The 24,465-nt window shown below is 43.9% G+C and overlaps 1 protein-coding gene across 1 annotated transcript in view; it reads right to left on the bottom strand.

Moving 5' to 3' along the window:
* The window catches only part of LOC138186820 (uncharacterized), a 52,374-nt gene that overhangs the window by 3,140 nt on the left and 24,769 nt on the right, over positions 1 to 24,465 (bottom strand). The window contains exons 2-4 of the mRNA XM_069127038.1: positions 2,623 to 2,778; positions 1,648 to 1,688; positions 629 to 727 (exon numbers count right to left, since the gene is read on the bottom strand). Of these exons, the coding sequence (XP_068983139.1) occupies positions 629 to 727; positions 1,648 to 1,688; positions 2,623 to 2,767 (285 nt within the window). The 5' untranslated portion in view covers positions 2,768 to 2,778. The remainder of the gene's footprint in view (positions 1 to 628; positions 728 to 1,647; positions 1,689 to 2,622; positions 2,779 to 24,465) is intronic.

Here is a 24,465-nt window from a genome sequence, read left to right as displayed (position 1 = left end):
GAAAGAGTTTTGCAAAGTACTTAGTCGGTGGATACTCTTAAGGGAAGCCATCACTCTTCCGCTGTGAATTCAGTTTCGCAAGTTTATCCATTAACAAACACGGAAATCGATAATGCGTTTAACGCTGGGAGAAGCTATTAGTGGGGCTAGTGATAAAATTTCGGATTGATCTTCATCGGTGGCAGGCGCATCGTGCGTACAATGGTTTCGTGATGAACGTCGAACGTGTCGATTTTATCGTGGCACCGCGGCCGCGTTTCCATCAACCCGCGAAACGAGAGAACACATCGAAGGAAATCCCAATTCCTAACGCCCAATGAAAAGGAAGGAAAACGTTCGCCTGCTCGTTTTTCCTACTTTCGTCGCGTCTTCGATTAAAACTATTCTTCGATGGTAAATTACATTAATTATGCAAACTTATCCCCGTTGGAATTGTGAAGCAAAAGAGGCAGAGTTTCTCTATCGTAAGAAAGGAAAGGATCGACACGGCCAACACTCGAGTCGCAGTTCTAATACTTCTTGGCAACGACAGAGTTAATCGCGTCGACTCGAAGTCTTCTCGTCTCGAGGAGAAGGTCAAGTGTTAGGGGAAGAAGAAGAAGAAAAAAAAAGAAGAATTTATGCTTGCCAAGACGCTATTTCCCCGGCTGTCCAAAATGTGCAGCGATCTGCAAAAGTCTCGGCCACCCGCCGGACACGGTGTATCTATCGCCCATTCGTTGCACATCTGCGAACAGAGGACAAAAAAAGAATACGATAGCTGTGATATTAGCTGGAATCGGAACATATATAACGTCGGATTCGTATATACCGGTGGACGTATTTGCATGGTCATCCGGTCGTTACTCACCAGTCTCGATCAATCGCACGAAAGTTCGAGGTTAGTTCCACGGTGGTTCGATATGGGGGTAAAAAAGTATGGAGTTTGTTGGTTCTGTACCGTTCTAAATCGAGGGAATCAGTAGAGCGAGTTAGAGTTCGGAAAATCGTACGGGTGGAACGTAACTGGAGAGTTCGTTGCTTTCTGATCGAGTGCCCGCAACGACTGCGTCGCTGTTATAGAAAGATCCGACTATGGAATTCGGGATGAAAGAAAAGAAATAGAGAAGGGAAAAAGGACAAGGGGAGAAATAAGACGACGGAGTTCACGGTCGAAGGAATAAATTCTCGGAGCGAAAGATAGTAGCCGGAACTCGCGGTGGCCATCGATCCGACCGGAATCAACGGTTTTCAATAGAGATTTCCGTGGAAGGAACTTCTATTTAGAATTGCTCGGACTTGATCCGCGGTGTTGAACGATCTCGTAGCCATCTTCTTCGGTGTTTCGTGTCTTCTTTTTCTCGTTGCTGGAAGAAATCGACGACCGGGCCCGATATTGGTAATTCCTTCGCGACGTCGGCTATTCAAAGAGCGGTAGATGGTGAATGGAGAGCGAAGAAGGAAAGACGAGTCGTGGGTGTACGGACAGAAGAAGTGAGATAGGTAGGTTAGGAAGGCGGGCCAACAACGGAGGAAGGGAAGTTTGAAAATAAATAAAAGATCGATGGCGGAACGATCTCCTCGGGGCTAAACGAAATTGTGCACTGGACTCGGTACGATACAGGCATTACGGACTCTTAGGAGGACGTTTAATGGACTCGTCGATACCTGGTTATCGCTGACGTTGACGCAAGTGTAGCACGTTAGACCTGCAACAACAGAGGGGGCGATGGAGTGAGTAATAGCGTTGAACAGAGAGACAGCAGACCGGTTGAAGTACGAGACAAAGGGCGGAGAGACGCAACAATTAAACACGCTTAGGCGTTCCTTCGATATAATTCCCGCCCGTCGCAATACACTTAACGTCGTGGAAAATGGATTGTCCCGTCGAATGGAACTTATAACGGTGCGGCGCGCGTTGCGGATCGTGGCAACAAAAGCTCGTTCTCCTCGAAATGCACCCATACTCCCGGACGAGCGTACGACGATGTATTGTTTCAGTGGCGGGGTCCAGTGTCGTAATTAATACTTTTCAAACCGTTCAAATTGAAGCCGTTTCCGGACGTTTTGTCGTTCCACCGGAATATCCAAGAGTTTACAGTCGTTCGCTAGAGAGGTTTCCTATTCCGACACGCTAATGGAATACAAACTTTTTCCACCGGAGACCGATGGAGAATAGAAGGAGAGCGTAAAAGGAGTAGCCGAGAAAAACAACCGGAGAAAAAGGAAGCGAAATCTTTCCACTTCTTTTTTCCTTTTTCTCTTTTAAGCTCTGCGAATGTCGGTTCGAGCCGAGAGACTTTAGCTAAAATAGCATTGGCGCTTTAAGAAGCTTGGCAGCGGGCACGGTTGGCGATATTTCAGAACAATATGTTACAAGCCAGGTGTATAGATCGGCGAATGATTTGTAGGGAATTGGTAGGAGGTAGCAGGGAGGAGGTAAAGTGGCTAGAGTGAGATCTGTAAGCGGTAGAAAGCCAGGAAGGAGGATTAGTGGAGCTCGATTGCAGGATTCGAGAGGGAGTGGATAAGCTCGAGTTAGTCGAGCAAATCATAGATCTGTTTGCCCCGTTCTCCGCCCTTTCTCCACGACTTTTCTCCTTTGCTCTTTGCAGCACGTCGCGCATCCACGCCAATACGCACGGTAGATGTCTTCTTCTTCTGTCGTGACTCCCTTCAGCCCGTCCTTCTGCTTCGACTCCTCCTTTCCGTTTCCGTTTCCGGAGAGGACGTTTCTGCCGCAAGTTTCCGCAGCCAGGAGCAGCCCGACCATCACCCACGTGATCATTCCTCACATCTCTGGAATGACAGAAATGGGGCTACGTGTTACGTAATTGACCGCCACGCATCTCTTTCGTGGATCGAAACCGGCTAGAGAATCGAAGTATACGCGTGAATAACATTCACGCGTAGATAACGCCACGTGTCGCCAGCCAGTTCGAAATCGTCAATTTTCAACGGGATCGTAATTCGTCGATAGCACGTAGACAGCGTTAAAAAAAAAGAGAAAAAAAGGAGCAGGACACCGTGTATCAAAGGATTATCGTGGGGCGCGATAAATTACTCTTATCACGCTTCGATACATGACCTATCGCAGCCTCTATCGAATTCGATGATCCTACAAGCTGCTGGATGGCGATTAAAAAATGACCCGTAATTATTGGGATTAAACGGTGAACAAAGAAACAAAAAAATCACACCAAAAAAGAGGGTGGAGGAGGGGAAAGACTACAGGTGGAGATTTGATTGGTCGAAGTTGGAAAATTGACGCGAGACCGAAAGAAAAATTGTTCCCTCCGGACGCGTTGTTCTAACGGAGATATCGGAATTTCAATTTGCCCCGGTTGATCGGAGGATTTATCGTCTTATACGAATGAAAATGGCTTACGAGGACAGGGTAGAAGACTAGAGAAAACGTCTTTCAGCGGAGGAAACCTCGCGCAGTCGACAGATACGCCAGAATTCAAATCCGGATCAGGAATTACAGAGGAAGGGCTGGGAGCGAAAGGGTACGTCTAGTTTAAATCCTCATAGAACGCGAAGACCACAAGGTCCGCACGCTGTTAAGCTACGTTCGACTCTTGTACTTCTCCGATATCTACGGATGTTCCGCTCTTCTTTGATTAACTGTATCGTTTCTTTGACTTTGACGATTAATCACTTGTAACGTTTCGGTTGCAAACGGAAACGGAGAGAGAAAGTTCGGTAACGGAGATTGAATTTTGTGACTTGCGAAAACATAGAAATGCATTCTCAAAGCTCCCTCCTAGTCCTAGAATCTCAAGGAGCGAGGAAGAGTGTGATTCGCGAGGAGATATAGTAAGCTAAGATTATTTGAGTCACCTGAGCTTCGACGTCTTAAGATTCGATCTTGATCTTGAAGCAAAGTAGTTCGTTTAAAAATTGTTCGCAAACAAATTGAACGAATTACAAGGAAAAGTACTTGGCTTGATTCGTGCGATCCTAATTCACCTCTTACTTAGTCCGGGGTATTTTTTGAACTTCGTTAAAATCAGTCGATACGCATCCTGTTCGAATTTACGGAAATTACTGGCTGTAATGGCCACGAGGTGCAGATTGCAACGAATGCTTCGTTATCGGGAGAACGTATCTCGCTTCTAATTATTGTGCGTTGTTTCAAAAATTGCTAGGAATTTTACCAGCATTCTACGATCCGAGATCGGGCGTAATGGTCGTTCGAGCGACAAAGAAAATTAGATCACTAACAACCATCAGGGAGCAATTGCAGGCAAGATTGTGAGTTCAGCCGCGGAACAGAATAATCCTATCGATTAAAACGGTGCCGGTTGGTTATGGTCAGTAGGAACTCCCCTACACAACCCACGGCTGTTCCACTTAATCAATGAAATACAGATCGATGAATATACTGTATGAAACGCTGTACCATTCGGTCCCTGTTCTTTGATATGAAACGTCAATCAGTAGTTGATAAGGCTGATCCTTTCAATACGCTTCTGTTAGCAATTGTCAGGTGCACAGCTTCTCTCGGTAGCTAAAGTGGCATTCGGCAGTGGGCGACAAGATTATATCGAGCCGAAATGGATAGTTAGAATTTCCAGGTGAATTCTCCGGTTAGATCACGGACGAAGTAACACGATTATTTCGACCGTATTCCCCGATCCGTTACGTCGACTAAGAATTTCACGACCTCTCGAATATCATCTCAACCCGGTTTATCGTCCTCGATCGGTTGCTCCAATATCGGGCTAACTTTAATCTCTTTTCTATGTGACGAATGGTAATGGCCATTACCATTCAATATGACCTCGTATTTCTTAAATCGTACTCTATTCCGCTTGGATATAGTTTTTAAATCTCGTACGTATCCGCCCCCATTCCCTGGTGATCTTTAATATAGAGAGGTGGGCAGACGTTGCGCTTTTAACAAGCCACAGGGCAAGAGACGTTTAATTGGAAAATCAAATGAGCGGTAGTAGTACATAGACGATACGGAGGAGCGAGTTTAACCGTGTCCAGAGAGCAGGATCAATCCCGTTGGTTTAAATCCTAGTCGAACATGTCGTCCACGAGAATCGGCTGCGGGTAAACAGATCCACTCGACCGTTGGACATGCCAATCGATGGATATCCCAGTTCCAAGCCAGCCATGTGTATAGTTCTTCGGGGTGTAGATCAAGGTTCAATTCTACGGATCGGTTGACCTATCAGTGCCAGCTTCCCAGCCCTATCAATGCTTTCGACGAATCGAGAACATCGGACCCTTTATATCGGTTCGATAGATAAGGTTTCATCCAGCGTCCTCGTTCGACCTTGCAGGGAAAGCGTTGGGTGAATTTGTCGCGATATACCGCAAGAGTAAGAGTAGCAGGATGCGAGACGCTCGTAGACCTTAATCGATGTAATTAAACACGGCCAAGGAGCTCGATCGAAACTCGCTAAAAGGGAAGTTGGCTGGCCCAGCAGGACGTAAACTTTTACGACAGTGTTTCGCAGTAAAAGCTGCTGGACCTTGCTCGGAATTATATCGTTCCCTCCATTTTATGGTAGCTTAGATCAGAGAAACACCATGTGCTTAACAGTTTACCAAGCGTGTCTCGGGCAATAATAGAAATAACATAACGAACTAACGGAATGTCTTGTAATAAATCACGTCGAGATATTTGCTCATCGGAGCAACCCGCTTCGTGACTGTCTCGCATTTCCGTTACGAACCCGGTTAAATAAATTCATCTGATCACGCGTGCCCCGGTTTTAGATTTCCCTTGTATTTCACGCTCGTTCGTGAGCGTGATTTATTCGCTGATCGCACGGACGCCCGGGTGAGAACGTAATACGCGAGCGGAGTTTTCCACGGGAAGGGAAAGCTGACTTTGAAAATCTTCTAGATTGAAATGGGATCGTCGGAGAAGAAAGGGGAAAGTTTCGGTCGCGTGGAATTACGATGAAATTTCATTTCGCGTAATCAATAGTGCTTACGGCGTGTTCAACAGAAGATCTTCGGCTTTTTTCATCCGTAATAGGGGAAGTTCTTTGTTCTTGTACTCCTCTCTCCTCTTACCTTTCCACCAACTCGCTTCGAATCGCGTAGATTAAAAGAGCTTTTTATTTTCCTACTTAGGAGCGAACTCGGCCCGAGAATTAGGTTGCTCTCTCTCCGTCGGGTGAGAGGATGGCCCTGGTCGGTGGTAGTCTATAACTAGTTCCATTCTAGAACTCCCATGAGCAAACATTGGCCGTGCAGTTATTACTACCCTGAAGGTCATCGATCAAATCTCAATTTATAGGCTGTCATTCTTGTCAGAGCATGAAATCCGACTCGGTGGAATCGATATCGTTGAAGGTAGCTGAAATTTTGCCGAAATTTCACGTCCAATCGGACGTAAATATTGAAACGTTCCGTAGCAATTAAATACGTTTCCTGTACCATTCGCGGTAAGTTCGTTTCATGTTGGAAAACAGCGTCTACTTTTGGCCCGATCCTAACATCCATTCGACTTCCATCACGAATTCAATCGTAGCAGTCGTTGGACTCAGCTTCGATCAATCCTTTCTCGTATTTATCTAGCTCCTCGTCGACGCACAGTAAATACAGCCAGTGCGTAGTCAGACAATCTTTACTCGCTTTCCGCCACTCGCTCTTGTACGCTTTGGAGTTTCATGTCCCCGCTGCAAATTTCTCCTTCTATTTATTTCCACGTGTTTTTCATTTCATCTCTATCAAAAGGCAAAGCACGTAAGCAAATTTGCGAAAGCCAGTGAGCGCGTTTCCACACCAGGCAGGGCCAGGCTGCTTTTTAATCCGCAAGCTAGCGTTCAACAGCTGGAAAATCTTCGACAACGAGGAAACCGGTCGTAGAAAAATTGATTTCGTATCAGAGTGCAGGTTCTGCTTCTTTTGTGCAACCTTCGAAACGATAGTAAAGCAACGGCCTAGCAAAGTTGGCGCAAACTCGGGGGCAAATTCGCGCGGGACGCTTCATTGCTTCCCAATGGCCGGAGTAACTCAATTCTAAAATGCTGCTCTCGGCTTGTTCTCGTGTATAGAACATCGTCGGTATATTTGCCAAGCTACACGTTATTTTTATAACCGACCGTGGTGCTCGCGGCCCAGCGGTAGCTTCAAATCGACCGGATGGAATTTCGTTCTTAAAGCGTTACGACACGTTACCAAGGGTTGGGCAGTGTGTGTGCACCGCGCTTGTGATTATTTCCGTGATACATCTAGAAATATTTACAATGCCGCCACGTTGCTAGAAAGTCGAGTTCACCGCGATATTTGCCAGAGGGGGAAGATAAATCGGATCGTCTTATTTCCAATTTCAAGCAGCAGTTCCGCCCTATAAAGATATACATTTGTCTCTGGATTTATCGTTGTTATGGGAAAGAAAGAAACGATGTGTTTCGTTTCAAATCCCAGATCGAAGCAATTACAAGTTTCAGAGATACATAAGCGATCGTTGAAACTGTTTTCTGCTAAAGCATCCTGATTCGCGCCTGGAACACGTAGTTGGATAATTATTCAAACGAAAAGCGGGAAATTATCGTTTCCTGATATATGTATGTATAACGCGAAGTTTTAGTTTGTCTTCCGGCAACTGGCAGATAAAATATTCCCGGTCTGGTCCGCGTAAGTTTTCTCGGTCAAACTGGCGCGAGTTTACTTAATTACCGTTTAATTATACGTCATCAAAGTTTCATGCCCACATCCGTGCGCAATTAAGGAAAATATTTTTTTTCATTCCCTTTATCCGTCGCGGATAATTCGTCCAATTAATTCCGGCATGGTGCACGTTTTAATCGCCACACCGATAATTATTTTCATGGCAAAACATCGAATCTATTAGTGTATCGATCGCGCTTTTAATTCGACCGAGTTTCTTGATCGTCAGCGATGGTCGTTAAGATAACAGCGAATTTATCTCCGGCAGAAAACTTTCATTTCCTCCGTGGACGTTCGTGAATTCTCGCCCAGCACGGTCAGAACCAGAGACCTGGTTCACGCGGCACGATTTAATAAATAACGATATCGACACCTTCTTCGAGCTCTTCGTTTCGATGGCCGGGCAACTTCTCACGAGTTCAAGTTTTACGCACGTGACGAATATACACCGTGACTTTAAGTAAGAAACTTTTCCAGATTGCCTTCTGTTCGATTCGTCTCTCGATGTGTACGTCGCTTTGCCGTTTAGATGTTCGTGAAACGGCAACTAGGAGAGCATCGAGGAGTGCTTTCAGGCGGTCTCTTGAGTTCCACGCCTCGTGCACGCCGCTTAATTTCGTATGCCTCTAATTTCGAGTAGAACTTGCTCGTGATCTCAAAGTAAAATTACTGGCTAACACTGGAAATTTGACACGATGATTTAGAGATAGATTGGAACGCTATACAGGGTGTTGCAGTAATCGTGATACAATCAGCAAGAGTTATGTGAACAAAAATTTCGAAAATATACAATACATTTTTCCATATGACTTTATTTTTCTACATTTACGAGAAAATATTTGCATTGAACTGGAGGGAACAACCGAAGGAAATTATTCTGCGTGTGCAAATAAGTCGACAACGTAGAACGAAAGTTTTTCATGGAACGCTTTGTTGTGGATGAAATTACATTAAAAAGTTAACGAAGTACGCGTGGACGAGGCTAATTTTTAACTAACGTATCCAAATTCCATAATTACTATTTCTTTTTTTTTGACGAAGCATCAAATCAAAAACTTTTATTCTACATTTTAGCATATTTTAACATTCAACGTATTTTGGTACGTAGAATAACCTCCAGTTAATTATTTGCCCGTACCCGGCCAGTAATTATTTCAGCTCGCATACGCGTATTAAAAAAATGTTCGAACTCGATTTTGTCGAGAACGAAATGCCGTATGAAAAGATTGTATTCCACATTTTCAATCTATTTCTCTGTGTAGAGTCATCCTCTTGCCGATTGTATCGCTATTATTGGGTCGCCTTACGTAGAGGAAAATCGTCTTTCGATAAGGAGCAAGACTTCTTCAAGCTATTTAATCGAGTTTTTACCGTGAGACTCGTGATCAGTAAGCACCATGGACTTTATCACGCTGGTGCAACCAGCTTTTCATTAGCGTCTCGATTTTTATGCACATTAAAGTAGCGCGCGTGCCGCTTAATCGCTGGGCAAAAAGTGGCGTGGCGAACAGAGAGAATTTCTGCCGTATAGTATAATGTAAATTTCGTGGCTTGCTCGACCGGCGAAGCTAGTAAAATCCTCGGCTAGCAGGACACTAAAACCGCGTTACGCCAGAGACGGTGCTATCCTGGTTGCGTTTCCTGCTTTCCAGCGAAATGGAAAGTTCAACGGAGATTCTTGTGCTCGAGTGTCGTTCGCTTTGCCTTTATGTTGGCGGTAAAAGGTGAAAAAGCTAAACTAGAGAAGAATACTTCTTTTTTCGCTTAAGAAGATACGCCTGGGATATTCTTTATCCGGTTACTTTTCTTCCTTTACGTTTTAACAGACGCCGAGGCTCGTTTGCATCATTCGCTTATGAAAAAGTTCATTTTCTTTAACAAACGCCTTCGTGGCAAATGATAAAGCATTTAAAGGGTAAAGAAAACGGCTCGACGAACGAATACCAAACTTACGTAGTTCTCTGGCGGATAGAGTATTCCGCTATAAATATACGAAGCATTCGTAGATATGGAATCCGAATAGATGTAGCGAGGTCCCATATGGTATGGGGCGTACGTGGATATGTTCTCGTAAATATGCTACTCTTCTAGATTTTCCCCTCTGTATCTCGATACGTATAAAACCCTAGTAAATAAGCTACTTTTATGGACATGAAAAGTCGAACGGTTAGAGGCCAATCCTGTATGGATGTTACAATACGTATGGGGTTTTTTCATCGTCGCGATATCTCGTCGTCAACGCGTCCACGGATGTATATTTCCCTATAATCTCATCTTGTCTCGAATCGGGTTAATTTCTCACGTGCAATTCGCTCGACGTGCACGAAGGAGAATAGGGAAATTCGTGCGACGAATTATAAAAAAGTTAGCTACGCTGTCAGTTTTCAGTTTCCATCGTGACTTTAATTCAACTACATTTCGAGGAACATAGGCCGATAGAAAGAGAGAGAGAGAGAGAGAGAGAGAGAGAGAGAGAGAAACATATTTGCATGACAGAAAATGTTTTCTCTTTTCTTTTCACGGAAAATGTATTTGCTGCAGCTATATTGCTGGTCAGAGCGAGCAGTAAAAAAGGAAATGGCGAAACGAGCGGGTGATTCTTTTTTTTCAAAATCCGCTGCCGTTTTCGCATTTACATTTTCCTGGTTGGTGCGTCGAAGGGAAAAAAATTAATTGGTTGACCGAAACTAATCGCGGGATGCATTAAAACGCGGCGAAGGTTTCAAACGAACGATCGCCGAGAGATTACTGCGCCGGTGGAAATCTACGATGGAAAATGCGAAGGAGCGAAATTTCATCGCTCGACTCCGGACAACGCCGAGAAAGTATGTCGGCGACCTTTCATCTGCGTGTTCTGTTCTCACGGGTTGTAGTTTAATTTGTCGAGGAACAAGCGACCAACCCACGGTTTCCTTTCTTAATTAACTCATCTCCTGGGGGAACGGTGAACTTAATGGTCCTCCACGATTTGCCTTCGGCGCATCGAAAATTAATTTGTCTCGACCGCCATGGCCAAGCTCGCGTTTCCTATTCGTTCGATCCTCGTGCAAGTTTAAAAACAATGTTTCCACCAGTGGGCTCGTGGCTATCGGCCGGGGTAATTGGCGCGAGTCAAGACCAATTTGCCATTTAATCCCTCGATGAGAATAAACGGCCAACCGCGTAAATGAATTCACCACCTCTTTCTCCTCTGCTCCCTTTCACCTTCCTCGCTCATCTTTTATTTTTTTGTTGTTCCCATTTCGGTCGTGTAATGCGGTAATTAGTTGAATTTTGCACGTGCTACGAGAGCCCGATAAAAATTCATCGACGCGAGAGAACGCGTCGGTCGTTGTTGCTTAATTGAAAAGCATCGGCCAGCGGCGACGTCGTCCATTTTTCCTCTTGTAAACTTTCATTTAACGTTCCCTTCGACGTCCCATCGTTACGCAACGCTGCCTATTTTGCATAAATTCATTCTCCTGGCTTGTACCCGTGAAGAATGGATGAAAACGCGAGGGGAAAGCGGCATGAATATAAGCGGAACGATAGATTCCAGAGATTCGATAATCCGTGATATCGTGATTCTCTCTCGCGCGTAATCGCCATAATCTTTTGTAAACTAACGTTGGAACTACCCATATCATAAACATGCTAATGTAGTTAGGCGAACACCATGGAGCTGTAGGATACAGTAATAGATGTTCGATTTCGCTCGTGGATGGCGCAGGTTATAAAACATTGAATTTTGGCCAGAAGCCGAATCGAGGATATTAATATTAAAGGTGGTGCGGGACGAATTGAAAATATATCGGCGCGAGGGTATCGCGCTACCGGGGCGACCAATCACGCGCAGGGAAAAAGTATTTTAAATGAAATTTACGGTAGTGGACGCGAATTTACGATGAACGGTGGTCGATGTCTAGCGTACGGCTTGAATATGACCTGCCGGAATGAAAGCATCGGTAAATGGTGGATGTTCCCATAAAATATACCGAGGGACGGTATCGCACGCTCGCTAGGCTATGTTCGGCTAAGTAACCGGTATTAATCATTCGTATTATATCACGGGTACGTTAGTATAACAGCCTATATAACGTATCAAGTTAATACGCTCGAGGGTTTCGTCTTTTGCGTGTACTCGTCCGGAATACGAAATTAACGTTCACTTGAATTATTATAAACTGCAATGTACCGCTTGTGCGCAGTTTGCACGGCCTGCTACGAAACACCCGCGTTGAATACAACATTCAGACGGACAGAGGGATCCCCCGTAGACGTAGCCAACAGATACATCCAGCACTTCATTTTGATTTACTATTCAACCGGGTCCGGCGTCGAGTTCCGACACACGGCAGACGTAGTACTTTGTCGAATACAGACTGCGCAAATTTCCATAAGTGATCTTTCCCCGTGAATGTGGCGTTAACGTGCCACAAAATCCGCGGGAAACAGAGTTTACCCTGCGAAACCATGATTTCCATTGGATCAGGCGTTTAGGTAGACGGGACGTGTTCCTGTAAACGAATATACAAGCTGGAATATACGTCGGAAAATACGTGAGGAACATCTATAGGATGGATTGTAGATGTCAAAGCGACGAAAGAAGTATTCACGTACGACAACGTTGCTTAAAGCTTATTTCCCAAGTTAGAAACGATTCTGGCTTGGAAACGTGTTAGTACAATCAATGAATCAGCTGACGAACCTTTCTTTATCTAACACATGCTTCGTGTATCTCGCTCTAACATTCACGAACCGCCGAAGCGATACGCGATACGGATAGGATTTCGGCAGGATTCTAATTATATTAGAGCGAGAAACACGAAGCGTGAATGAATTAAAGAGGAAGGTTCGTCAGCTGATTCATTCATACCGGTATATTCCCATGTTGGAATGCCATTGTTTTTAACTTAAAGTATCAAACAATATCTTCACACGTGTACTTTTCGCGTCATTTTGACGTCTAAAATCCGCTCTACGAACGTATATATTTCGCGGAGCCCTGTTGAGGAGACCACGCTATAAACCAGAACATCCATGCTATTATAGACTCGACACGAGTCGAACAAATTACTTTACCATAAACCGTTTGTCACGAAAAATGTTAGAACGTAGTCTTTGTTGCCAGTGACACCTTGGAATTCTCGACAAATTGGCTGGTGAGGAAGCGAAAAAGCCTTGATCCGGCAAGAATTACGAATTTAGAGCGAGGGCACGTCGAGCGGCGCGTTACTTCAATACGGGTACGCGCGAAAGCATCGGCGAAATGGGGAATAGCCCATAAAATATGAGACGGTTGGCAAGCTCGGGAGATCTACCGGTGCTTTTCACGGCGGCGGTGTCGACGTCGGCGCGGCGTCGGTGCTGGCGTTTTCACGGCTGAAAATCACTCGTGAATTCCACTGTAGTCGGCTCGTTCTTTCTCCTCTCTACCCCACCTCTTTTTCTCGCGCGCTCTCCACAGGCCGACATCGTGAAAGAGAAAGGCTTTTTCGCTGTAGCATTTCCGCGAACGACGCCCGCGACGAGGACGTAGACGGTGTTTCTCTAGTCCCTCTGTTCGTCTCTCTTCTCGCTGCTTGCTACGCCTCGGCCAGGGGGGAAAAGCCATCATCCAATTTTTCATCGTGCCGCATCCGTTTCACCGGGGTATCACTTCCCTGACTCGCTCGAACGTCATTAGGGCTCCGCCGCTTGTGGAAAGATATCGTTTCCACTTTTCCCAGAGACACAGTTTCCCAGCGAAACACGTTGCTCCCTTTTTACTCGCGACAAGCTTTTTTTCACCGTCACTACGCCTGTTACACGTTCATACAGAGGCTCGCAGAAATATCGAGCAAAAAATGATATTTATGTAACGCGAAATATTTGGCAAATATTAACACATACCATAGAAAACGTCTTGTATATGGAGGATGTCGTATGAAACATTTTGAAATTTCATCGATGAGTGTATTGGTATTTGAAGCGAATCCGAGAGTACACGTATAAATTACACGACTTTTATGCAAGATATAATTAAATATACAATTAATGCTGAAGGCGATCTCATTAAATATTAATAGCCTGTTCAAATAGTTTGGTGATCTTCGCCAAGTATATACCTGCTCCAAATATCTTACGGGTTCTATGTAACTTTTGAGATTAGTTTCGAACTTTGCCATTATGATCGTGATAGCTGAATCTCGTTACAGTGTTCATTTTCAAAATGTTTTATATAACATGCGGGATATATATATATATATATATATATATATATATACATAAAAATAGAGTACAGAGTATGTTCATAAAAGACCCGTATAAGTATTCGACCGCTTTCGCGAACAATCGTATAATACGTTGGGACGTTTTAAACGACGTACAATCTTTTAGGAATTTCTGGCCAAATATCGATTTAAGTTAAATTCACGAGTTTGCAGATTGAGAGAGCTCGTTGCCAGAACGTTTCCTCGATTCGTTTCCGTGAACGAATAGTTCGCGGCGCGACGTTGGAACAACTTCCGTTGCCAGGCAAAAATATCCACAAATTATTATTCTCCGCGAAGGAATCGCGCAGAGAATCGAGTAATTTAGCCAACTATATAATATGTATATATATATATATATATCTAGAAGAGGTGCAGAGAATATCCATCCCTTGCAAACTTTTCCATTTGTTCCTTTCCTCAATTCTCTTCCATTCTTTCGTTTTAACGAAGACATTCTTCCATACTTGACGCGTTCCATCGATCGATGCCATTCCCCCTGTTTATTCCACTTTTAACGATGTCGCTAATCGACCGATCCCGAGACTCTCGTTCACGATAAAGTGCACCCGATAATATCATCGCTTGCGCTATCAACCATTTTCGACTGTCGATCGATCGGAGGCGCCCACGGTGGCAGCCACAATTAAAACTTTCGAAGCTCCTAGGATGGGATATCATTTATGGGGCTAATTACCGGGGCTGAATAAATGGGAGGCGATGAATGAGAAATGAGATCTCGCGTTTGGTGTTCGCTTCGACTTCTTCGAGTTCGGTGGGAGGCTCTTTCATCGACTTCTCTCTCCTTGGACTACTTCCAGTATTACTTTTCCGGTTGTTCGGAGCTGAAAGGCATTACACGATTTCCCTTCTATGCATTTTTTTCTTTGCCTAGCACCCTTAGGATCGCCGAAAGGGAGTCTGTCGCAGGTGTCGGAGGTAAGTTGAGGCCGATTCTGGCGCAACAACCTCCGTTTCTTTTCTTTCTTCGTACTGCAACGAGTTTCAGCTCGTTCGATATTCTTCGTCGTCCCTGTTAATTATACACTTAGAAACTTTGCTTTTATCCCGCGGTCTACTTATTCATAAACTTCCGTGAACTGTGACGGGCAGAGAGGGTGGTCTCGAACCACTCACGAATCGACTCTCTTCTATCCTCCCTAGACCCTCTTCACGGATATTGCACGTATGTAGCTCAAGGACAGAACTTCTTCCTTCGAGGCTCGATGGAATATAAGATACCGCTTATCCTCGTGAAAAATATAGTCTCGCTGGTGCAAGGAAGAGATCCAGCAAGAACACAAAAACCGATTTCCTCGATCGAAAATTAAACCATCCTGTATCTCGTGACCAGACAACGTTCCTGTTTCCCCAGGAAATTAACTGAGCTTGATTCGAACGTTTCTCGTAGCTCGGTAAATCATCAGTTCGTTAACTTTCGTCGTCGTCTATTTTCTTTCCACTTCTTCTCTGATAACAGTTACCTACATCGATCGGGTAAATGCGGTGCGAAAACGTTAAAACAAAGCGGAAACGCTTTATTCCACGGTAATAACGTTTGACGCGTGAACGCGTAAAGGATTAAAAGCGATCATGAATCTCGGCCAACTTTCTACGCGGTGTTCTACGACGGATGATTTTACATAAAATTCATGAAAGGCGTTCTGTCCAATCTATCCTCGCTAAGTTCGTAACGAGCTACCGTTCGCTCTCGTCACGAAGTTTCGCAATAACCTCCATCTGTACTTTCCAGCTACGATTTCGAAAGCGGGTATACGTGCAACAATAAAAACCAAACGCTGGACTGGAAATCCTGTTCGCGAACCGCGGTATAACTCAACGGCGAAACCGAGGGAGATATTAAACGTTGCTAAGGACAGCCATATACACCGGTTGTCTCGTAAATATTTCAATCGTGACGCGATCCTCGACGAATCCACGGGGCAACACATCGGTTTATGCAAAACAGCTCCCGCGACAAAATAGGGCGGTCCTGGCTGAGCATCTGTCTCGTGTCAAAGTTCTTTCCCTCGACCGGCGGTGGCTGGACCAGACGAGCTACGCGCCATCCATTCTCGTTGCCTGGCCATGCACGTAATTTTCTCCTTTTCGGCCGCCACCGTATACGCCCGTCAAGCTCCGTGGTACATTCGCGGTATTTTAAACGAGCTGCTCCGTAAGATCGAGTTCAGTTCAAAATACTATTTAATTCTCCGAACAGTAAGTAAAGGAGAGGTGCCTCAATTTGTCGTACATTTCGTGTAACACGATCGTGTATCGCTTTTTAAAGGAATTATTTAGTGTTGGGCTTGTTTATGGGCGAGAACGGTATAGCGAGGTCGTAAAATTGGCCGCGAGTTAAGCTTTACATTTCGCGAACTGCAGTAACTTGAGAAGATTTTAGGAGACACGAGGATCCAGGCCCTTATTCAAGGCTTCTTCCTTTGCGATGTTCCTAAAATTTGCTCCTTCGTATACGAGGGAAAATTTTAATAATTTATATCTCGCGATATGGTAATGTAGATTATCGTATGGGGCTGCATGATGTTAAATCAGGACTACTTTTACGATAAACGATGATTATTTTCGAGAATTGCAATATCAAAAAAAAAAAAAAAAATAGGAAATCTTCTTGCGACGGGAACAGATTTTAATACACGACTCTTGTATTTTTGATATCCTGGAAATTGGAATTTTACGACGCATGGATGATGTAAATTGATTTGGAAAAATTGAAATGGTCGCGTGCATATGCCGCTGGATGCGACTAGATCAGTCGACGTCATCACTTAACGTTCTACTTTACGACCTCGCTGTATATCATCTCCGCCAACTATACGATGCTTTCGCTTCGTAAAAACGTACATCGAATCGGATGTGCTTTCGTTTCGGTAAATTTCCCGCCGACGAGACGGAAATCGAACGACTACATAACGATTGGTTCGAGTTTTGAGCCAGGAGGACGAGAAAGGAAAACGAATCGTTGGGACGAGGGATTCTCGTGGCGAATTTTTTAGATGTCTAACGACCGTCGAAAGTATTCGTTACTTCTTAAGTTGTCTCGATTACTCTGTCGATCCTTGTTGTGGGGACGGTACAGATTTGTGCGCAGACGTGCAAAAAGTGGACGAAGAGCAACGATAACCGAGTCGTGGTGAGTGGAGGGAAAGAAAAAAGGGGGCGGAGAAAGAGCGCGAAAAGCTACGAACAGGAGAAAGTTTCGAGCTCTCGAGCGGTTAACGACCGTCGAAAGCACCGATGTCGGTTCCTCTTTCCTCGTAGCACTAACCAGTGTTGCCTGCCATTGAAACCATGAAACGAGTCCCCATCTGTACGACCGACCGTCTGACTACGTCGCTACTCTTTCCCCTTTACTTTCCCATTGTCGTTGTGCTCATGGCTCGGCGGGACGTGCTGCGATTCGCAACGTAGTAAAACAAGGAAGAAGCAAAAGGGACAAGAGAGAGAGAGAGAGAGAGAGAGATAAAGGCAAAGAGACGAGAAAAAACTGGAAAACAGTATCGAGCGTGGACCGGTTGTTTCCAAATCGATGCATAAAGAGAAGAGAATGGTTGATCAGACCAACGGATGAACGGGGATGAATGAACAAAGGAGCGCAGGAGCAAGAGGAGGAAAGGCAGAAAACTGGAATTGTTTTGTCGTCGCGATCGAGTGAAATGGAAGTTCCAAAAAAAGAAGGAAGGAAGGAAGGAAAAAAATAAACGACGAAAGAAGCAGGATAAAAATGCGAAGTAGGATGAGAAGGGAAAGTTTTCAGCGCGAAACTCTCGACCGACTAACGACCATCGAAAGCGCCTGCCTTTGGCTAGCTCTCGGAGTGCATCGATCCTGGCTTTCCTTACTGCTTCGGAATAAATACTGGAAGAATACCCACTTGAAGGCGGCTGGCTAAAATTATTCTCGTCGTTCCATTATCATTAAGTACGCTCGTAGAGTACCTGCTTGGCGTGTGTGTTTGCGTGTATTCTGTAGACTGACAGGAAAGCTGGGTGGCGATGAAACGAAGAAAAACGACGGAAGCGTGCTGCGAGAATGCGGAAATCATGGGGATACCGATGATAATAATTCATGGAGCTAATCGGTTCGCCTGCCTTCAGCTAACCTACACCGAAATTCCGAGATACTCCACTGTTTTCCAATCTCGCCAAATCTTCTCGTGCAATCTTCTTGGGAAAATGTACGCGGTTGAACGTTGAAGATTTTCCACTGATTTTGCTTCGTGTTCCCTCACCGGAACACCGATAGGATTATTTTTTATCGAGTATCGGATACATCGGCTTGAAAATGCAATTTCCACGCTCCGATCGGATAATACCAGCGATTCGTGTTCACCGAACCTAGAACAAAACTTACTCGCAAGAGCTATCAACAGGTTCATTAAAAATTACGTGATTCTTGAAAACGTAGCTACGTTCGTACCGGCGTATTCGAAGCAATGGAAAGTAGCGGCGAATTGCCGACGTTGAGCTTCCAAAAACCGACGCCGGTCAGAAAGTCACGCGTGAAAATAACGCGTCAGATAAAACACGCTGCTCTCTTTTCCCCTCTCCCCCGTTTTTCCTCCAGTGCGCTGTTCTCTCTTTCTTCTTTTTTTTTTTTTATTTTCTCCCCTTTTTTCGTTTTATCGCTCGACGATCGTAACTTCGCAGCCAGATAACATCCTCGGCCGAAATTAACCGGGACGCAAGAGTTTGGAATCGTTTCTAAGGTAAACAAGCTTATCGGGTCGATTTATGCCTCGCGTAATTTCGTAAAACAAGCTGGGCCCGGTGTTATTTCCGCTTTAATGCCATGATAAATTGAAGCGTCTTTTCGGAAAATGGTAGTGCCAGATTATTTAATGTTTTCCAGCTAGATCGGTGAACATTAGTTAGGAATAATTCAGGCGACCTGGAAAATTTCCGACATCGATTAAACCGCGAGTCCATGAGTGAAACGAGGTCCTCGGCTTCCCGGACAAGTTTCGTCGCTTTCCTCATGGGAAGTTGTTCTCTGAACAACAAGTTTCTTGGCGAGGTGATGACTGATGCGTGTATAGCCAAAGGTGGAATCTAAATCCTGGTAAACTAAGAGATAAGGGGAAGCGTAAGCGTCTTTGATATTCCCCGGCAAGCAACGGTTCATGCAATTTTCACGAGGGGCATGTAAGACGACGGATGAGATAGTACGCGATAGCGGTTAATATGTTTTTTTAAATTCCTTCCGCGGAGTACGTAAAGCATCGAGCGTGGGAGGTGGTTAAGTGTGCGTGCGGTTTTCCAAGCGGAACTATAAATTCGCGCGTGAAAGAGGGAGAGCGGAAGAAAAGAGTGGAAGAGAGGGTGAAAAAGCGACAAGAAGGGAAAATGAGGACAAAAAAGACGAGAGAAAGAAAGAAAGAACGAAAGAAAGAAACGAGAGCGACAGAAAGGGAAGGGAAGAAAGTGGAAGTACAAGGGATGGCTGGGAAGAAAGCTCGAGGCGGCGTTTTTATCTTCGGCATACGAATAATATATTTAGGCTCCGGAAATGAAGTAGCTTTATTGAAGTATAGCTATATTTTACGCCTGCCGCTTGGTTACGGCCGTGTGCGTGGTTACAGCGCGTATCAGCCTTGCAACGCAAAGCACGTTTAATTTCCTGTGTACGATTAATCAAAATTTCCAACAAAAACCGGCTCGGCTTTTCTCTTTCCATAGCCGAGGGTTTAATTATCAGAGGCACTCATTTTCCTCATCGTCGCACCTCGCTGCAACAAAATAAGAGCACCTCGCCTCCCTTCGTCTCTTGCTCTTGAATCTCTTTCCTTCTTGCTTCCTCGCCCTTTTTCTCTTCTATGCTTCTCCTCGCACCGCAATGCAGATATGACCGAATCGTGGCAGAAAGATTCTCGCGGTGGACCCTTTAACACTCTCTATTCTTTCGTGCCGTGGAACCGGCGTCTGTGTGTCTCTTCGTTCTCCAGTCTCTTTCTTCCCGGTGCTCCACGAGTTCGCCCTTCGCCCGTTCCCGCACATTATTCGCGCTCGTAAGTCGGAGACAAAAGGCAAAGACGCGGTTTGGATGAGCGGAGGGACGACAGGAGAAAACGTTCCCTCTCTGCCATTCTCTCTCATTCCTCCCTTGGTGACGGTGCCACCACCATAGAATAGTAATGTCGTGCCCGAATCCGTTGACCGAGAGTAAAGCCAGCTCGACCCCTCTCGTAGCTGAATCTCGCGGATTTTCTGAGTGGTACGCGATCAAAAACGATCTCCTCGTTCGCAGTTAATTTCAGAGATCTCTGATATTCTCCGGGTTGGATCTCTCTGAAGCAAAAGAGGTCAGGATCTTTATAAGGGTCGAAGGATCGGCCCTGCAAGAGAGTTTTCGAAAGGAAATTCATGGATGAAATTCTATTTTCATGAAATTACGTTATATCACGTGGACGTAATAACGTGCCGACAATATCGGATCAATGTGAAAATTACCACGGTTTTTAAACGCATCTCTTTAAAAGCGTGCTATTTCTCGGATATTTGATGTTTGTATTGTAGTTAAATGAAATTGGCTGACAGTAACGAGACCTTGATGAATTCGCGCGATCTTTAACCGACCCTGACCGCCAATTAGAGCATCTCGATGAGCTTTCGTAAATTTTAAATAACCTCGAGGTCTAATGGAACGACATTGATAAATTGATAAACCTTGTGCGATCTGCAAATAACCATGATTGATAATAACAGGTCCTTGATAATATATCATAATCTTGAACTGACATTAAGTGGATTCCTCGACTGACCACGATGCATTTCCATTTAATCCTCGTTTCACTTACGAGACAGACGAAATATTTGGAAAATTGAAATTACGTCTTTTTCTCTAACGCACGAGGAATATTATGCACGGTGTTGTGTGAAAATATCCGTGGAGATACTACAAGTATTTTCTTTCAAAGGAATTTTAATTAATTTTTGGTGTAAAGGCATGCCGCGAGAAAGAAGAACTTTAGCAAAATACGTTGTCTATTATTGCATACGCATTCAGTGAAAATTGCATAATTAACGCGTATAACGCGGATAAAAGAACACATCTGGTCGACAATTTTGTTCGTTTTTTAACGATTCGAAACAGTGAAACGTTTTACAGAAATTTAACAAATATACGAATGCTCTGTAATATCGAATCGCCGAAACAATTTACGAAGGAATATTGCAAAGAATGATGAATAATCGACATTCGGTATATTCAAAATGACATTTAACGATGCATCGATACATTTCCCTGGCCGTGTTTAAAAGGAGTAACGAAATGCGTGTATGTATCAAATCGTCATTTGACGTTCCTTTAACGTCGCTTTAATATTTAGTTTCCCATTACGCGTTACGCGAATTGTTAGCTCTCACGTCGTCGTCGATATTTTAGTTAACCACCTACCTCCATAATCGGACGTCGATCGAGAGTATTTAAAATGAATTCACCGCGACTATAGCGTGGCCGTTTTCGCGTTTCTATTTTCGCGCGGTAAACACAGCAGCGCATCTTGCCTGGTGCAACCGCAAAAAACGGAAGCAATCTTGATCTCGACTGGTATGAAATAGCGAGGAACACATCCCATGTTCTCAAAACTCTACTGATATTTCCCAGCAATTTCCTCTCGTTCTGTCTTCCTCGGATAAAGTATTTAAGGAGGAGAATAAAATTTACACAAGAGGCAGCGCGTCGTTTTTCACAAAAATCGAAAACTTCGCTCTCCCGTGGTCTTCTCTAATACTCCCCTGCAATTTCCTCTCATTTCGTGTCCCCTCAAAGTGAAGCACTTAAAGAGGAACAAAGAATATGAAGTCGGTCCAGCTAGAGAGAAGCGTGTCGCTCTCAACGAAATCAAAAATAGTTCAGCTTCCATATTTTTCAGATATTTCCCAGCAATTTTCGCTTCAGGGGCTCTACGATACCTTTAGACAATGATAAACGATAGCCGAATAAAATCGGTACGACGTACGAAAGAATTTCGTGTCAGAAAACCCAAAATTTTCTTTTTATTCTGATATTACCCTGTGATATCGTGGAAAATCAGCGAAGCACTTAAAGGGAGATCGAGCGTAACTTAATTAGTAGGGACTTGTCCGCTCTTTTTTCTTCCTTTGTGGCCTCGCGTGGTAACTTACAAAGGATGAAGGAACGCGTTGGCGGTACCGACCAGCCCCGAAGCTAACTGTTTCGCAAGGGATCGCTTTTAAGCTGGCGCAGCCTGGAAAATACTATTGTACGCACACCAGGGACGATATTTTAGGCGGGAAGCCCCTTTCTCCTCGTTTAACAGGACAACCAGCTCTGGATGGTACGAAGGAACATGAACATTCTCCCTTTGACAGTGAACACGGTGTGGTCGCGTGAAAAACAAATTTAATCGCACCGCGTCAAAGCGGCGACCTTTCATCAAAGTTCTTCCACTCTTTTTCTCTTTTTCATTCCCTTTCCCTCGGATATTCACGAAACCACGGCGGAGATGCCCGATTGAATTTGACTATCGGACGTCGAGATTACGGCAATAAGCTGACAAAACAAAGAATCTGGTTGTCAAAGACAATCTAAACTCTGGTCTGGCTATTTCGCTTTGTTCCCTTCTAACTCCCCTCGCTGAACGTAATTTACTTGCACTATAAAAAGGCATCACGAGATAAATACAGCGCTACACGTATTTTAAACCTGTCAAATGGCCGTCGTGTCGACGAACAAAAAGAGCAACGTCGTAATAAGGGATGAATTCTGTAGCCGATATAAATTGGCGACGCTCGTTTCGGACAAAAATGAAGAATGCAAAATGCACGGAAGATTTACGATCCGGATAGAACTGGCCCTCGGTACAAATTGCTGTGATATGTAAAAACCGTTTAAAACAACGGCCATGAATGCACGAGGTGTATCGCTGAATATCCTCAATACGTGTTTAATGGATTAAACGGCGATGAGGAACGCTGCAGCTTAGTGGTTGTAAAGAGACTACATTGGGAATCGTGGCAATCACGCGCGGGATAATATTTTTTCATTGAAACAAATTGAAACAATTTAAAAATCGCGTAATTCCGCGAGAGACGAATGGGCGATGTAAATCTTTGGTTAACTGGTTTCTTTTCGACGATATTCGTTTATTTTAAATACTGAGCTGTTTGATCTCCGACTTTTTATATCATAATCTCGTTTCCCATTCGGCAAATAAAAGGGTTTTTAAGGTTCAAAAGCTTTAATATATATACCGAGGAAAAATCGCCTGTATTAATAATAATTCCTGTTGAGCTTCTTCGAACGTAAAAACAGTAGCTTTGTAACAGTAGGTTTTTAAAGAAGCACAGAAACAATAATTAATTAAAATTATAATAAGATTAACTGGATGTTATAATTCTGTATAAATTTGATCGAAATTAACGATTAGAAATAAAAAAGAATGCAAACTAGATTACCTCGTCGAGTCTTTGTACAAAATCGATATTAATAACAATTTACAGTATCGATGGAACCATCATCTGCCATCAGTCGCAAACAATAGCGTAATTAATGTTGGCAGGTTTATTTTCGTCAAGTGTATAATAAAATAAATAGAATAAATATTTAACAATTTAGATAGACAGGAGGCAATTATAGAGGAATAACTTTTAAAATAATTTTTAAATCTTCCAAAATTCCTTCCTTTCGATACTAAAATCATTTTCTCAATCCTTCAACTATTCGTACAGAATATTCTCGCCTCTCAATCATATCGTATTCTCAGAGATCTCTCACGCAAAATACACATTCTTGCCACGCGCAGCCAAATTTCCTTCTGGCGCCATGTATACTAGTTTACTCATGCATTCTACCAATCTCTTCTCATTCATTACTTATACCGTACTTTGGCATGAACATTCTCTCTGTATATTCTGTGTGCATCACACGTTATCCACATAGATTTTCATCCTCAGAGTAGAAAAACTCTACTGTATCCAAAACGGCGCAAGAAAGTGCAGTGGAATTAATCTCGTCCATACTCACTGTCACAATATAAAGACGAAATTATTCGAAAAATAATCCGTGAAGACACGGTAGAACGAACCTTGTCCATGCCGATTCTCGCTGCGACGATATATAGAAATAAAGTTATATCAAAAATGATTGAAAAAGACACAGCAAAATTAAGCTTGTAATGTCGGTAAACGATTTACTAAAACGCATAGAAATCGTATCGGTTTTACAAGCAACGCTAACAATATTTCTGTTGTTTCTATAGCCGTATCGGTCATTTTATCTTCATCTCGGCCGATTTGAAAGAGTAGAATAAAAACACCAGTGCAATTGAAACGACTATGCGGTAAACTTTCCAGTACCTCTTTGTGTATATTTATCCAGGAGAAAAACTAGTATGTGCGTCTATCGTCGGTGTTTTATAGCGCAATCGTTTGTGACGGAGACGTTATCATTGGTTGCCTGTTCCGTCTTCTTTTTCATCTCCTCTAGACTCGTGTTCGTTGTACGTATCTCGTTCTCGTCAAAGGGACAAAAGATCGGCTCGCGCGCGAGTTCAGGAGCGAATTAAATACCACGAAATGTCTCTTCCGGCCTGGATGGACCGAGGGAAACACACGGATGAAAGGAGTACAGT

The sequence above is a fragment of the Bombus flavifrons genome, chromosome 14, assembly GCF_040668555.2.
Source record: "Bombus flavifrons isolate JBK064 chromosome 14, iyBomFlav1_principal, whole genome shotgun sequence".
Lineage (NCBI taxonomy): Eukaryota > Metazoa > Arthropoda > Insecta > Hymenoptera > Apidae > Bombus > Bombus flavifrons.
This window is presented reverse-complemented; position numbering and strand designations above follow the sequence as displayed.